Source organism: Trachemys scripta, chromosome 1, assembly GCF_013100865.1.
Source record: "Trachemys scripta elegans isolate TJP31775 chromosome 1, CAS_Tse_1.0, whole genome shotgun sequence".
Taxonomy (NCBI): Eukaryota; Metazoa; Chordata; order Testudines; family Emydidae; genus Trachemys; species Trachemys scripta.
The window spans coordinates 202,392,076-202,404,956 of NC_048298.1; the positions used below are offsets into that span (position 1 = coordinate 202,392,076).

The window sequence follows — 12,881 nt, forward strand, 5'->3', positions numbered from 1 at the left end:
AAGTTTGCCAGTGTAAAAAAAACTGGGATGCTATGAAATAAACATATTTTTTTTCTTTTGAGGAGTGGGTAACTTAGAAAGACAGCAATATGGAGCAGTGATATTTTTTGTGATTGATAAATAGAGGGATAATTACTCTGAACATTTGTATACCATCTGGCATGTAAAAAAGATTATAAAGATGAATAGCTGCTACATTCAGACCTCTGTTTAGCCCTGGCGTAAGTATTTTGTGTTGAAGACTTGACTGTTTACCAAGTTAGATAAAGCTGAAAAAAAAAACTGAGCTGAAATATCCAGTGATGTGCTCAAGGGGAACAACAGAAATAGGGGAGATAATGTGGCCCATAAAGAACATCTTTATGGATCCATAGGATTTTAGGTCTGTGGAGTTTATTTTAAGATTGAACTGGCATTCATGGAAGAGAGCTTTTAAAGGTCAAGAACAAGTTTTTGATCTGTTTGATTATTTCAAAGGGAGTGTTCAGTGTGGAAAAAAACATATTTTGATCCTTGGCAGATTTTATAGTCTGCAAAGCCACCAATGGTGTCAACAGTTCTAGAAATTTAAGGATAGATTCTGGTAGATTTCTAGTAGTCATTAAAATGTCATCCATTTACATTGAGGTCTTATATGCTAAGAGTCCTACTTTGATATATATGAATGAGGCATGCTCCAATTTTCATCACTAGTTTTTTCAGTGCTAAGTTGACCGAGAGATGTGAAAGAAGATCTTCACCTTACCATGCCTTGTACCTCTAGTGAGGTGCAACTTGACCTTCAGTGGAAAGTTAGAGAGTTGCATTGATTTATGCTGTTTACTGAAAGTAAAGTTTATTGAGATGTATTGTGTTTTAAGATGTATTTGGTTGAATCAAAACTTCTTAAACATTGCAAATATATATTTATGACTATTCAATTCTGTTAACTAACTAAGATAATGAGAAGTCATTTAGGCATTGCTTCATAACATTTTCTTCTGGATTTTAGCAACCACAGTATATTTTGCTATCACTTTCTAAGTTCTTTTGAACGAGTTAAGAGTACAGAATCACCAAAATTTACAAAATGGCAAAGGAGAGAAATTTCACAGATCCTGATTAAAGACTTTTATCCCACAGCTCACTGGGTCAAATTCATCCTTGTGTAAGTCCTTTGCCTTCAGTGAATGAAGGTCCTTGTCTCTTTCAGGGTATGTCTGTGCTACAATGTAAGCCCAGAGTTAGTGGGATTTGGGTCAGCCAACCTGGGCTAGGGAACCCTGAGCTTGAGCGTCTATATTGTATTTTAATCCTATGATAAGACTTTTCTAACCCATGCTCAAACGTAGGGCTCTGGTGTCCACACTGCAGTGCACAGACCCAAGTCTAAGTAACCATAACCCAAAGTCCCTAGCTCCTTCCCCCCCCTCTCAAAATGTGGCTCCTCTAGTCCAAGGACCAGGGTGCACTGTGGGAAAACGTTACTGCCCGCCCTGCATGTTACCAGGAAGCCCCTCGCTTTGCAAAAGGCTTGATTGGTTCGCTCTCCATTGCAGACTTAGGAGGCTCTGTGGTAGTGTGCTTGCAGATCAATGACCAGAAGAGAATGGGTTAACACTGAGCTGTTGCCATTTTCAAAGGGGGGATCATGGCTTCCCTTTTCAATAGAGTGGATTGCAGCTTGTTGGGATAGAGAGGACTAGGAAGTTGTCCCATGGAATTGTGGAATACTTCCAGCTGACTCCCAGGACCCAAGTCGAGCGTGGCTGCGTCTACACTGCAAAGCAACAGGGCTCAGACCCTGGGTCCCGACTTAACTTGAGCTCGGACCTCCAGCCCTGCAGGGTCCTGGGACCCTGGGTCCAAGCGCTGGTGTAGCACAATTTCAATACAGATGCAAGGGGGTTAGGCTTCAGTCCCGGCTTGGGCATGGGCTTACATCGCCGTCTAGTCAAACCTGCAGGGCCTACCACTGTACATGGTCCTCAATTTTTTCACTTTTTTTTCCAGATGTAACTTTGCTCCCAAAGTTGTGAAGTTTCTAATAATATTAAAAATTTCACTCTTTTTCAGGAAGGAGAAAAAATATAATGTGGTATAAGATAAGGAAAAGACTATTGAATCTGGAGGCAGGTGAAAGAAGCACTGTAAACTGCTAATTCCTATTAATTATTTGTTCAACACTCAAGGTGCTCAGCACCGTACAGCTCTAAGGGGAAGACAGAACCCATGTCGTAAGCCTAGGCATTATAAACTAAACAAAGCAGAGTACAGTGCAGACATCCAATTTCAAAGGTTTTTTTAATATAGATTTTGTTGTTTTCCTTTCACTGGTGGACTATTGTTTAAATATTTTCCAGAAGCAGTGTGTTTTGAAGAGGGCTTTGAATTAAGTCAGAGTACTCATTTGAAAAAAGGAAAGAGGAGACTCTTTCAAGCTTGGCGACATCATGTAAGAAACTTCAGACTACAGTGAAAGAAAAATATGGGGAGAAGAGGGTGGTTTAAAGTTAAGGCACTGGGCTGCAACTCAGGAAATCTGGGATCAGCTCTAGATTCACCATGAGACCTTAAACAAATAACTTACTCTCTCTGTGTTCTTCATTTCCCCATATTTCAAATGAGGATTAAAATACTTCCCTACCTCATGTGGTATTGCAAGGATAATTTCCTCAATTAATTGCAAGCTGCTGTAACAGGTATCATCATGGGGGCCATACATAGATATATAAATACAAAAGGAGCCATTGAAAGGCAATAAATATAGAATTCCATGATGCCATTTTTCAGAGCAGAACTGTACTTCAAGGTAACAAAAGTTACAAAGATACACAAGACAACACTCTTTAAGAGACGACTTACACAAAAATGCATGCATTCATTCAAAGTTGCCCAAACTTTGCACACTCAGTGGACTTATTGAGGACAGCAAGCTGCCATCTTTAATACATAGGTGGAGCCTTGTCATCTCTAGCTCCCAGCATGCAAAGTTTCATCTTAATCTAAGTGGCTTTATCCATGCAGAATATTTTCTCTTCAGTACACTATTTGCATGAGACATTTTTGGAAAATATCTTCAGTAACTGTCAAAAACCATTTTTTGTTTGTATGGTTTTATTCAGAAATAAATGTATGCTACAAACAGGGTCAAATATATATTTTTATTGATTGCAAAAGAGAAATAAATTAGATAAAAGGAAGGAAAGAAATGTTTCCTCCTTAAGAGCTTTGGAAGCCTTTTGAACAGAGGGCTGCTTGTTAGTGGCATGCTTTCCCAAGCCTGCATAATGATCAGTAGCCAGAATCAAATTCCCTGGGCACTGACTGAAGTCGGAATGCCAGATGCAGAGTTCCTAGCTTTAGAGGAGATTAGTACACTGATAGGAGACAGTAGAGAGGTTAATGATTTGGGAAGTCAGCTTTTGTGTACAAAAAAAAAATAACTACGTGCATAGGAGGAGAGATTATGGAGTGAAAAGAGAGAATGAGTGAGCAAGAGAGATTGTAAAGTGCTGTTCATTTTAATCTCTCAGCAGGGAAAACAGTTATTTATTTCTAACTGGGCATGCAGAGAAAAGTAAGGAGTGTAGCTTGCTTGTTTTGTTGTTGTTTAATTTATCCTTATTAGGCTCCATTTATTTCTCAATCTAAGTCAATGAAGGGATAACCATTAATTTTGCTAACACAAATTCCTCAAACCAAGAATTTACTATGGCATAATTATTATTTTTTACCTCTGATTCATAGATTGCAAATATTAGCATGTAATTTTGCTTATTAGAGATTTGTTTTGTTTTTGTGTTGTTTTTGCTTTTCAAATAATCACAATAATGTTCCTTCAGTTTTTTAAATGCTTTTATTTTATCCAATGTTTTGTCGGCATTTTACTTCCTTGACCTCTCCACTGTTGTGACTATTGCTGTTTCCATTCATCTCTATCCCACAAGGGTAGGAATTGTTCCATATTTTGAAACTGTCCTCTTTCATGGTCTGGAAGGGGTAGGAGAGTTATTGATGCTTATGTCACCAGTCCCTTATTCCTATGGCATCTGGGTGTACTACCCCAATGATGCACTTGCTTTAATTAGTTCCAAAAACTACAGTGCAGGTTTTGCTCCTGTTTCAGGTATCATCCCTGGAAATGGAGTGAACAACCACTCTGCCACTGTAAATTGTCCGGATTGTTGCTGCAGCTACAGAACACTTTCCCCTTCTCCAATCAGGCTTCCCAAGACTTCAACAGGACAAAATTCATGTGTGCATCAAAGGTTTCTAAAATGACAGGACCCCATCAGGCCTTCTTGCTCAGCAGCACATACTGCATCCAAGACTCTGTGATATGTTGTGTGTCCTAAAGAGCGACTAGGATTTCAGTTTTAGTCAGGCTAATCTACTGCAACAGTGGAAGCAAATACAGACCCAAGGGATTTTGTGAAAAATTCTAGAGGGTGTATTGTCGTTGTGCATTCATCAGAAACTCAGGCCTTGGTATGCCAAAAGCATCAGTGCTCTCTACTTTGCACATTAGTTTGTTGCATGTATTGTAACTCTTATTGCAAAATAAGCTTTAGCCAGCACATGCCTGCTCTGTGCCTGGCTCTGTTCAGTGGAATCAGTTGCTTCTTTTCATTTATATAGAAAAGTGTTTGTTAAAATAAAACCCTCACAGCTCTTCCAAGAGCATCTCAGTTTATCATTACAGCGCGACCCTTGTGTATGCCACTTATCAGATGTGCTATGGTTTTGTGGCATGAACCAATGTCCACCTATATATGAGAAGCATGTCAGGTTTTCACCTGGTCCTATGGATGGAATTCTGCCACTGCCCTAACTGATCTACTATATAAATAACAGATAGAGTCCCCTGGTGTATATGTTCATGAATGTTTTACTGGGACTTTACCTTTAATCTGAGTAAAGGAAGAAGGTACTGTTGAGGGAAATTACTCCAATATACTGAAATGATTCCCCTTAATGACATTTAAAAATAGTTTACTGTACTTTCAATGGCTGTGAAGCAAACAGCAAAAAGTAATGTATTATCCAGAAAGGAGCTCATGCTGAAGAGAGCTGCAAGGGCCCAGAGGAAAAAAAGGATAGATAAATCCTGCAGGTATTGGTCTTTGGCACACATCTCTCCTAGATGATCCAGGAGTGTGCTATGATGCCATCCAGAGTGATTCTCAGTATTTATTTACACACTAAAAGAAAATAGGCTCAAATAGCATAACGGATTAGCCAGCCTGACAAGAGTGCACCACAATGTGTTCTTATGTAAGGCAAGCCCTTGCTAATCCACTACTCAGTTAACTGAGGAATGGAAGAACCACACTTGCAAACAAAACTACGTGCTTCACGCAATGTCCTGTCTTTACTTTCATCAGCATTAAAATAAAGTTCCTTTAAGTTTCTAATTTAGTGGAGAGAGCACTGGATTTAGACTCTTGAGGTATGAGTTAGCTTCTAGCCTGCTGGTGACCTCAGGGAAGTCACATCATCTATATGTGTTTAGGTTTTTTCCCATCTGTAAAATGGGAATAGTGATACTTCCCTTCTTGAGAAAGCACATTAAGATCTACAGATGAAAAGCAGTATTTCAGAGCTAGGTATAATATATAACTATAATATTTATTATTATTTTACTATGTTATTTGAACAAATCATGACCCTGTCCCCACAGGAAAAGAAACGGGCTTACCAAAGGAGCATATTCTATTACCCATTTTAAAAAATGCATGCTTGTTTATATTGAACAGCACAACCATGTAACCTCAAACTCTTTCATCATCAATTTTCAAAAGTGATTCAGAACAGTAAATCTCTAACTGTTAGGGAGTAGGATGAGATTTTTATTGGAGGCAAATTATCCCACATCTGCCTGCTGTGAGGTTTCTTGTACCTTCTTTGGGAACATCTAGTGCTAGTAAATGTCAGAAACAAGATACTGGACTAAATGGCCCATAGGTCTGATCCAGTATGACAATTCCCCGGTTTCTAACAATCAGTTTCCCAGTCCTGATGAAGTCTCAGTGTAAATTCTTAAGTGCATAAATTGACTCTTAGAACCTGTTGAACCAAATCACTATGGGAAAATAATTAGAACTCTTCTCAGACTGAAATAAAAAATATATTTCTCATTCACTACATGGAGAAGAATTTCCTTTGACGAATAAATGACATTTAAAAAATAAATATAAAATACAGGTTTTCTTCACTTGAAAAAGGCCAAAGATAGTAATTGTCTTAACTACAAATTAAATATAATATTTTTATAATTAATTACCCCAACATGAGTATAACTTTTTAAAAATTTCTTCATGCAGAGGCAGTGCATTTACCAGTTTTGGATTGTATTGGCATTGCTCATTTTCAGTGAAAAGAAAAACTAATTTTTAGGAAGATCAGAATAGCTAAAAGCTTTTATGGATTTGCAGAAAACAATCAAAACCACATAAACGTATTTCTTTTTGGCAGTCAAATTATATAGTCAATAGACCTTAATCTTTCAACCTTTATGTTTTTCACTTGTTATTCAGTGGGTAATAGTTTGATTGGTGGGGGATCACAGGGTTAATTTGCTTCTGAATTGAGAAATGAATCAGAATTCCCCTTTAACATTGTTTAAAAAAACAGTGTGGTGTGTGGGTGTAAGGTAGAAAAAAAGCCAACAGAATGGATTCACTAATTGGGGTTTTCACCTGCTGAGAGTCTAATTGAATACAATGCTTTATTTGTAACTGAAGGAGAAAGAAGATTGTGCAAAGTATCAGAATTTCAGAGTAGTTTTAAAATTCCTATTACTTGGCACTCTGGTATGGGAAAGGAAGACAAAATGTGATAAATGGCAGCATCAAGCTGCTGTTAAGGTGGACCAGAGAGCTGAAGAGACACTAAATAGTAAAAATGGAAAGATTGTACCAACCCTATCAGTGCCACATACTTCTTCACAAAGGAAGGTATTGCTTACTTTTTATGTAGAACTGTAGGCTTCAGGCTAAGGGTACTCTGAATTCTTTTGAATTAAACAGGCGACTGTTCTGTGCATTTAATGAAGTGTGAAGTTTATCCCAAAGAAGATGCTAAACTTCACTTTTTTTTAAAGAAACTGTGTTTATAATAGGTTTAAATATGAGAGAGAGATCTCCTTAAAACCCACATAAAGATGGGAGAGGGTGGGATTGTTGTCTGTATGCTTGTGAGCTGAGGGGTGAAAACATTATTTCTTTGTTCCACCTCATTCACCTCTGATTTAATATATCTAATACATCTTTTGGGCTCATTCAAAGTCCACTAAATTCAATGGAATAGGCCATTGACTTCAGTGGGCTTTGGAGCAACATATGTGTGGCAATTTATGTCTGCATAGATAATTAAATTCTTCATCCTATTTACCAAAGCACACAATGTGACAGTATTGCTAATCATAAGTGCTCAAAAATCATAATAATGTCTTAAACATCATGAGATTTAAATATAATAAGTTTTGATCCTGTATTAGCACTCTGGTGTTTGAGACTTTAAGGTTCATATTTTCAAGTGTTTCTCCAAAATCACATGGGCTAGACATTTTTTTTTAATTAAATAACTCCAGGAGCTGAATCCTTAAAGCAAACATTAAATATCATGAGATTTAAAATGAAGTCATCATCTGGAAACACCTCATTATGTGCTTATTTACAACTGTGCAACTGTGCTGATGTCACTGGAATATACGTGGAGCTGTGGGTGAGATGAATTCTCCTTGCCTGTAGAAATGTGTCCTCCTGCTGTCCATGGGTAGGTCTATACTTACATCCGGGTCCGGCGGTAAGCAATCGATCTTCTGGGATCAATCCCAGAAGTGCTCGCCGTCAACGCCGGTACTCCTGCTCGGCGAGAGGAGTACGCGGCATCGACGGGGGAGCCTGCCTGCCGCTTCTGGACCCGCAGTAAGTTCGAACTAAGGTACTTTGACTTCAGCTTGCGTATCTTAGTTCAAAGTGGGGGGTTAGTGTGAAATAGGGGCTCTTTGACTGATTTAAAAGACATCCTCTTTGTGTGAGGACACCAAACGTGCATAGTCTTTGAAGGTCTAGAAAACTACATAATCACAAGGATCCCAGGGCTTGATTCTTCACTCAGTACCACACCACTGCAAATAAAGAATAACTCCATAAGAGTAAATAGAGTTATACCAGTGTAAAACTAGTGTGAGAAGAGACTCTCACCTCCCATGATTTGAAATGCTTGTGACATGTATAAAAACAAAAATTAAAAGATTGCATGTTTAAAAAAGGTTCCATTGTGGCTGGAGTTTAGAGGTCTAACTACCTGCTTGCACCCACCAATAAAGTAATTAGAATTGTAAATGGTAGGAATAGCATCTGCAATACAAAAGCTATGCTAAAGCCCATTTCAAATTTTACATACCATTATCTTCCAAATGTTAAAGATCCAATGTTTTTTTAAAAATCCCTTAATATTCCAAGGTGATGCATCTTAAGCACCTTACTAGTAGGGTTGGAGAATGTAAAGACTTCTAAGCGCTTCATAAAGTTCCGAGGAAACATCCAAGTTCAAGCATGAGATAATTTAAATATAGATGTAAAAAAGGAGGCATAGAAGAGAATGACAAGAGACCTCTGCCTTCCCCCATAGGTATTCCCAAGTAAGCTGCCAGAGATGATTTCCTAAGTACCTGGTCTTTGTGTCTTTATTATAGTCTTTCAAGCTGGTTTATCCACATGACAGTAGTTATAAATCAGTGATAAAGTACTACATATACTTTAATATGTTTATTATGTTCACATACTTTAAAATGTAATTGCGGATATGATAAAATACTAAATATACTTTCCCTAGTGAAAGCTGGGGAATCCAAATTTTGCACAATGGGGAATCTTCCAGGAGCTTGTGAGATGCACCTCATTTGCAAAAGCAAAAAAGGGAACAGATTGCAGTGGCCTCCAGTGAATCAAGATGGAGCATTTCACTGTGAACTTCTGATCCATTGTGCCAGTTTTTACAGTGGTGGTGCTGAAAGCCATTGAACCAAACTATAAATCCTGTATATAATGGAAACCACTTCAAGCCAGGGGGTGGGGCAGCAGTTCCAGCACCTATTCTCTAATCCAGGAATCGGCAACCTTTGGCACACGGCCTGCCAGGGTAAGCCCCCTGGTGGGCTCAGCCAGTTTGCCGCGTCCGCAGGTTTGGCCGATGGTGGCTCCCACTGGCCGCGGTTCGCCGCTCCAGGCCAATGGGGGCTGCGGGAAGTGGCACGGGCTGAGGGATGTGCTGGCCGCCCTTCCTGCTGCCCCCATTGGCCTGGAGCGGCCAACCGCAGCCTATGGGAGCCACAATTGGCAGAACCTGCGGACGTGGCAGGAAAACAAACCGGCCCGCCAGGGTGCTTACCCTGATAGGCTGCATGCCAAAGGTTGCCAATCCTTGCTCTAATCCAAAAATTAAATTGGCAGTGGGCTGAATTAGACTCACCTGCTATAGTTTTATAGGATTTATAGTTTGGTTCAATGGCTTTCAGCACCCATCCCATTTCTACAGTGTTGCCCTCTGGGCCCAATCTTCGAAGGTATGTAGATACTAACTTATCTGCATCTGTAGGCACCTAAATATCTTTAGAAATCTGACTCTGTTAATTTCCTTTAATCAAACCCCAGAGGTGTGATATCACTTTAAAAAAAAAACCCACTATGCTGGTACTTTGGATTTGGGACTGTTTTGTCCCTTAACAAAGCCTCTAAAAAAGACGTAGCTGCATGAAGCTTTTACAGCTCTTCAATTTCCTGAGCTTTGTCCCCTCAAAAACAAAAGGGCATAAAAGCCTACTTAAGTCAGCCAACATACCTAATCGCTTTACAGACAATGACTGGCAATTAAAATTCGGAGAACTTTTTCCCTTCCTGGCTCAGGACACAGCTTCTTTTCAGGTGCAGGGTTTAAGAGTTTGGATTCCTCGTAAATTTCATGCTCTTGTCCCACCACCAGTACCGAAATCTTGAACGGTAAAAGTAATAACTAATGATATTAGATTAATTTGTACTGAGATCAGTTCTTTAAACTGAAGAACCTATCCAGTTCAGATAGTTTTAAGGACTCACGCTGCCCACCCCAGGTCACATTCCTTAGTTCTACCTTAAATAATTCCCTCCTCTTTCATCCCAAACTGTTCCCTTTCTTTGAGTCCTTTACTTAGCAATAGCAGGTTCAATAGGTGGAGGGAGGAGGAGAGGCTGGAAGCTCCACCCTGTCTAGCCTGCAGCCTTCCCTCCCCCTGATGCCCTTAGCCCAGTAATGCTCGTTCCACCGCAGTGCTATTCACCGCCGCTTTCGTGTGTGTTAGCCCGGCCGAGCCTAGGACTCCGTTCCGTCCCCCCCTCTCTCTCGGAGTCGTCGAGCGATGAGGGAGCAACTCAAAGGGTGAGTTCAGAGCAGCTCCTCTCCCAGCCCGTCCCCTGCCTTGCCTTGAAATGTTGTACTTGTGGCCGCGCTGTGTGTGGGAGAGCCGAGCTCCGGAAAGGTGAATGAAACTTGGGCAGGGATTTGGCACAGGGGGAGCCCCCCAGCGACAGCCTCCGTCCCAGCTGTTTCCTCCCGTTCCGGCTGCAGGTGCTTGTAGTTGTGGCGAATGGCAGGATTAACTCTTTCCCCTCCGGCGGCGGAGTTCCCCTGATTGGAGAGTTCTGGCTGTGGCAGGCACGCGTGGAGGGTGTTGGTTAAGGATTTTGATTTTCAGAGGGCTAGTAGCTCAGTAGTTTCCACCTCGCAGCCATCCCCCCATCCCTGTCGTTTTGCGCTAAAAGAATGTTAAAGATCTGAAGCTTTGCTCGTTGACGTGTCTTTAACCCTGCAGCATAGGTGTGCATGTAGAACAGAGGGACAATGTTGTTAAAAACCTTGTTTAAAAACTGTAGAGGGAAGCTCTTCTACCTTTCATTCAGCATAGGAAAGGTCAACTTTCTGCCTGATTTCTCCTGGGAATTTGAACTGACATTTAATTCACTGCATTTTTTCATTTATGTGCCCTAAGTTTCAGGATAAATAGGTCTAGTTGGAACATGCAAGATATTTAACTCATAGCTACTTAATATTAAAAGGCTGGGGGAACCCCCAGCAGTTAAACCCGTAAAGCCAAGCCAGGAAGTCAGGGATGTGCCAGAGATATGATCAAACGGTTTGTGGGAAGCCAAAGCGGGATGACAGTTTGTATCGTTTCTTTTTCTTGTTAATGTTTTACAGCTGAATGGAATACTATACTGTGTTGTTATACCTGCCTAGCTTTCTTACAGCTCAATTTAATCCATCTGCATATAGTGCATTTTCTAACTTAGTTCATGAATGAACTTCCATAGAAATGTTTAAAATATGGACACCTAGGTAAGTGGTAGTTCTAGGTTATTGTATGTTTGGAAATAATGTTTGTGTAATAGTTTTTATTCTAGTTTATATTGTGTGTGTATGTATATATATTTTGTATACTGTGTGTGTGAAACATAATTTGTCTCTGTGATGTAGTTAGTATATGAGGCTCTCTTTTGAAGTGTGTTACTGCAAAACCTGCCCTTTCCTGGGATATATTCATTTTTCCAGCTCTCATTGCAAGCTTAAATTTGGCTGAGAACTGGTTTAGAGGCACATGCCTATGGAGTACTGAGCTGAGGAAACAAGAAACATAGTTATATAGAAGGTCAAAGACCTTCTACCACTAAGGAATTGGTTGCAGTCATCATTGTTTGATCCTGGATTCAACAAGACCCTGCAGTGAAATTGCTTTGGCAGAAGTGGAGGGGATAAGCTTTGAAAAGCAAATAGATCAATGGACAAGTAACAGCTGGAGGGGCTGGCTCACCAGCTTTAACAACTGAATGGTAATCTTTGCCAATGACACAGTGCACAAAATAAAATGCTGAACATCTAAAGGGAGAAAAAATAGTTAGTATAAAATACTAAGCGGTTGATATGTGGCCCCATATTACTGCTCAGTTTCAATATTAGCAGAAACTTTTAATATGTATGTGTGCCTCTCTTCAGTATTCTGATAATGCTGGCAAAAGCCTTTTTTTTTTTTTTTTTTTTAAGACATTGATCCCAGGATTAAAGAGAAATCATCACTGTGTGGATCCATGGACTCCAGATTTATAGTTGAAGACAAACAGTAATCCTTTGCAAATCACAAGAGAATTCTACCTTTTTACAGCACTGTTTTAGTCTTTTCACAGCAATTAGTTTCCTCCCTGGGAAGTAATGAAAGATATAAAAAGGTTCACAATGTTTTAAGCAGTAAGTGACACTGATTGCAAGGTAGTCTTATTTTGAGTGGCCAACAGTCTCTCTTCTTTAAATAAAGAACAAGTAGTTAAAGTTGCATTTTTAAAGGTTTAATGTTAGTTTTACAAAAGAAAAAACCCAACTCTGTCATATTTATTCTGGCTTTTTGACAGCAGCCATAAAGTTGTTGTAAGAATCTTGCACTCTACTTGAAACCAAATAGGTGAAAGGCAATATAAATTGTATTGTAGTGCAGCACACTATAAAATAACTTGCTTTCTAATTATTGGCTAATATATGTTGGTGTTTCTTTATTGCCACCTGACAGAATTTGCTTCTCTCTCTCGCGCGCGCACACACACACACCTTACACCTGGTTAATAGTGCATTTTGAAGTAAAGGGAATGGTGGAAGACTGGTGGAATTTGCTTTAATATAGTCACAAATTAAGAGGAATGTAACAGTGTAGAGAGTGGGGTGCAGTTCCATACTCAAATTCTCTGCTGTGAAGCTTAGCAATGATAAACATGGGAGACCAAATCTTTGAAATTTAAAACTGGCAGAATGAATAAAATCAAGAACAACTTAAAAAGGTTTAAAGGTGATTTATAAAGGATAATTTTTTCTATCCC

At 39.6% G+C, this 12,881-nt stretch overlaps 1 protein-coding gene across 15 annotated transcripts in view; it reads left to right on the plus strand.

Moving 5' to 3' along the window:
* Positions 1-12,881, plus strand: part of DMD (dystrophin) — a 1,855,422-nt gene that overhangs the window by 1,734,234 nt on the left and 108,307 nt on the right. For 2 of the 15 annotated variants that reach the window (XM_034754749.1, XM_034754757.1), the window contains exon 1: positions 10,243-10,401. The exons of the other annotated variants lie outside the window; for them this stretch is intronic. In XM_034754749.1, the coding sequence (XP_034610640.1) occupies positions 10,382-10,401 (20 nt within the window). In that variant the 5' untranslated portion in view covers positions 10,243-10,381. Of the gene's footprint in view, positions 1-10,242; positions 10,402-12,881 lie in introns of those variants that run through there. 15 annotated transcript variants of the gene reach the window in all.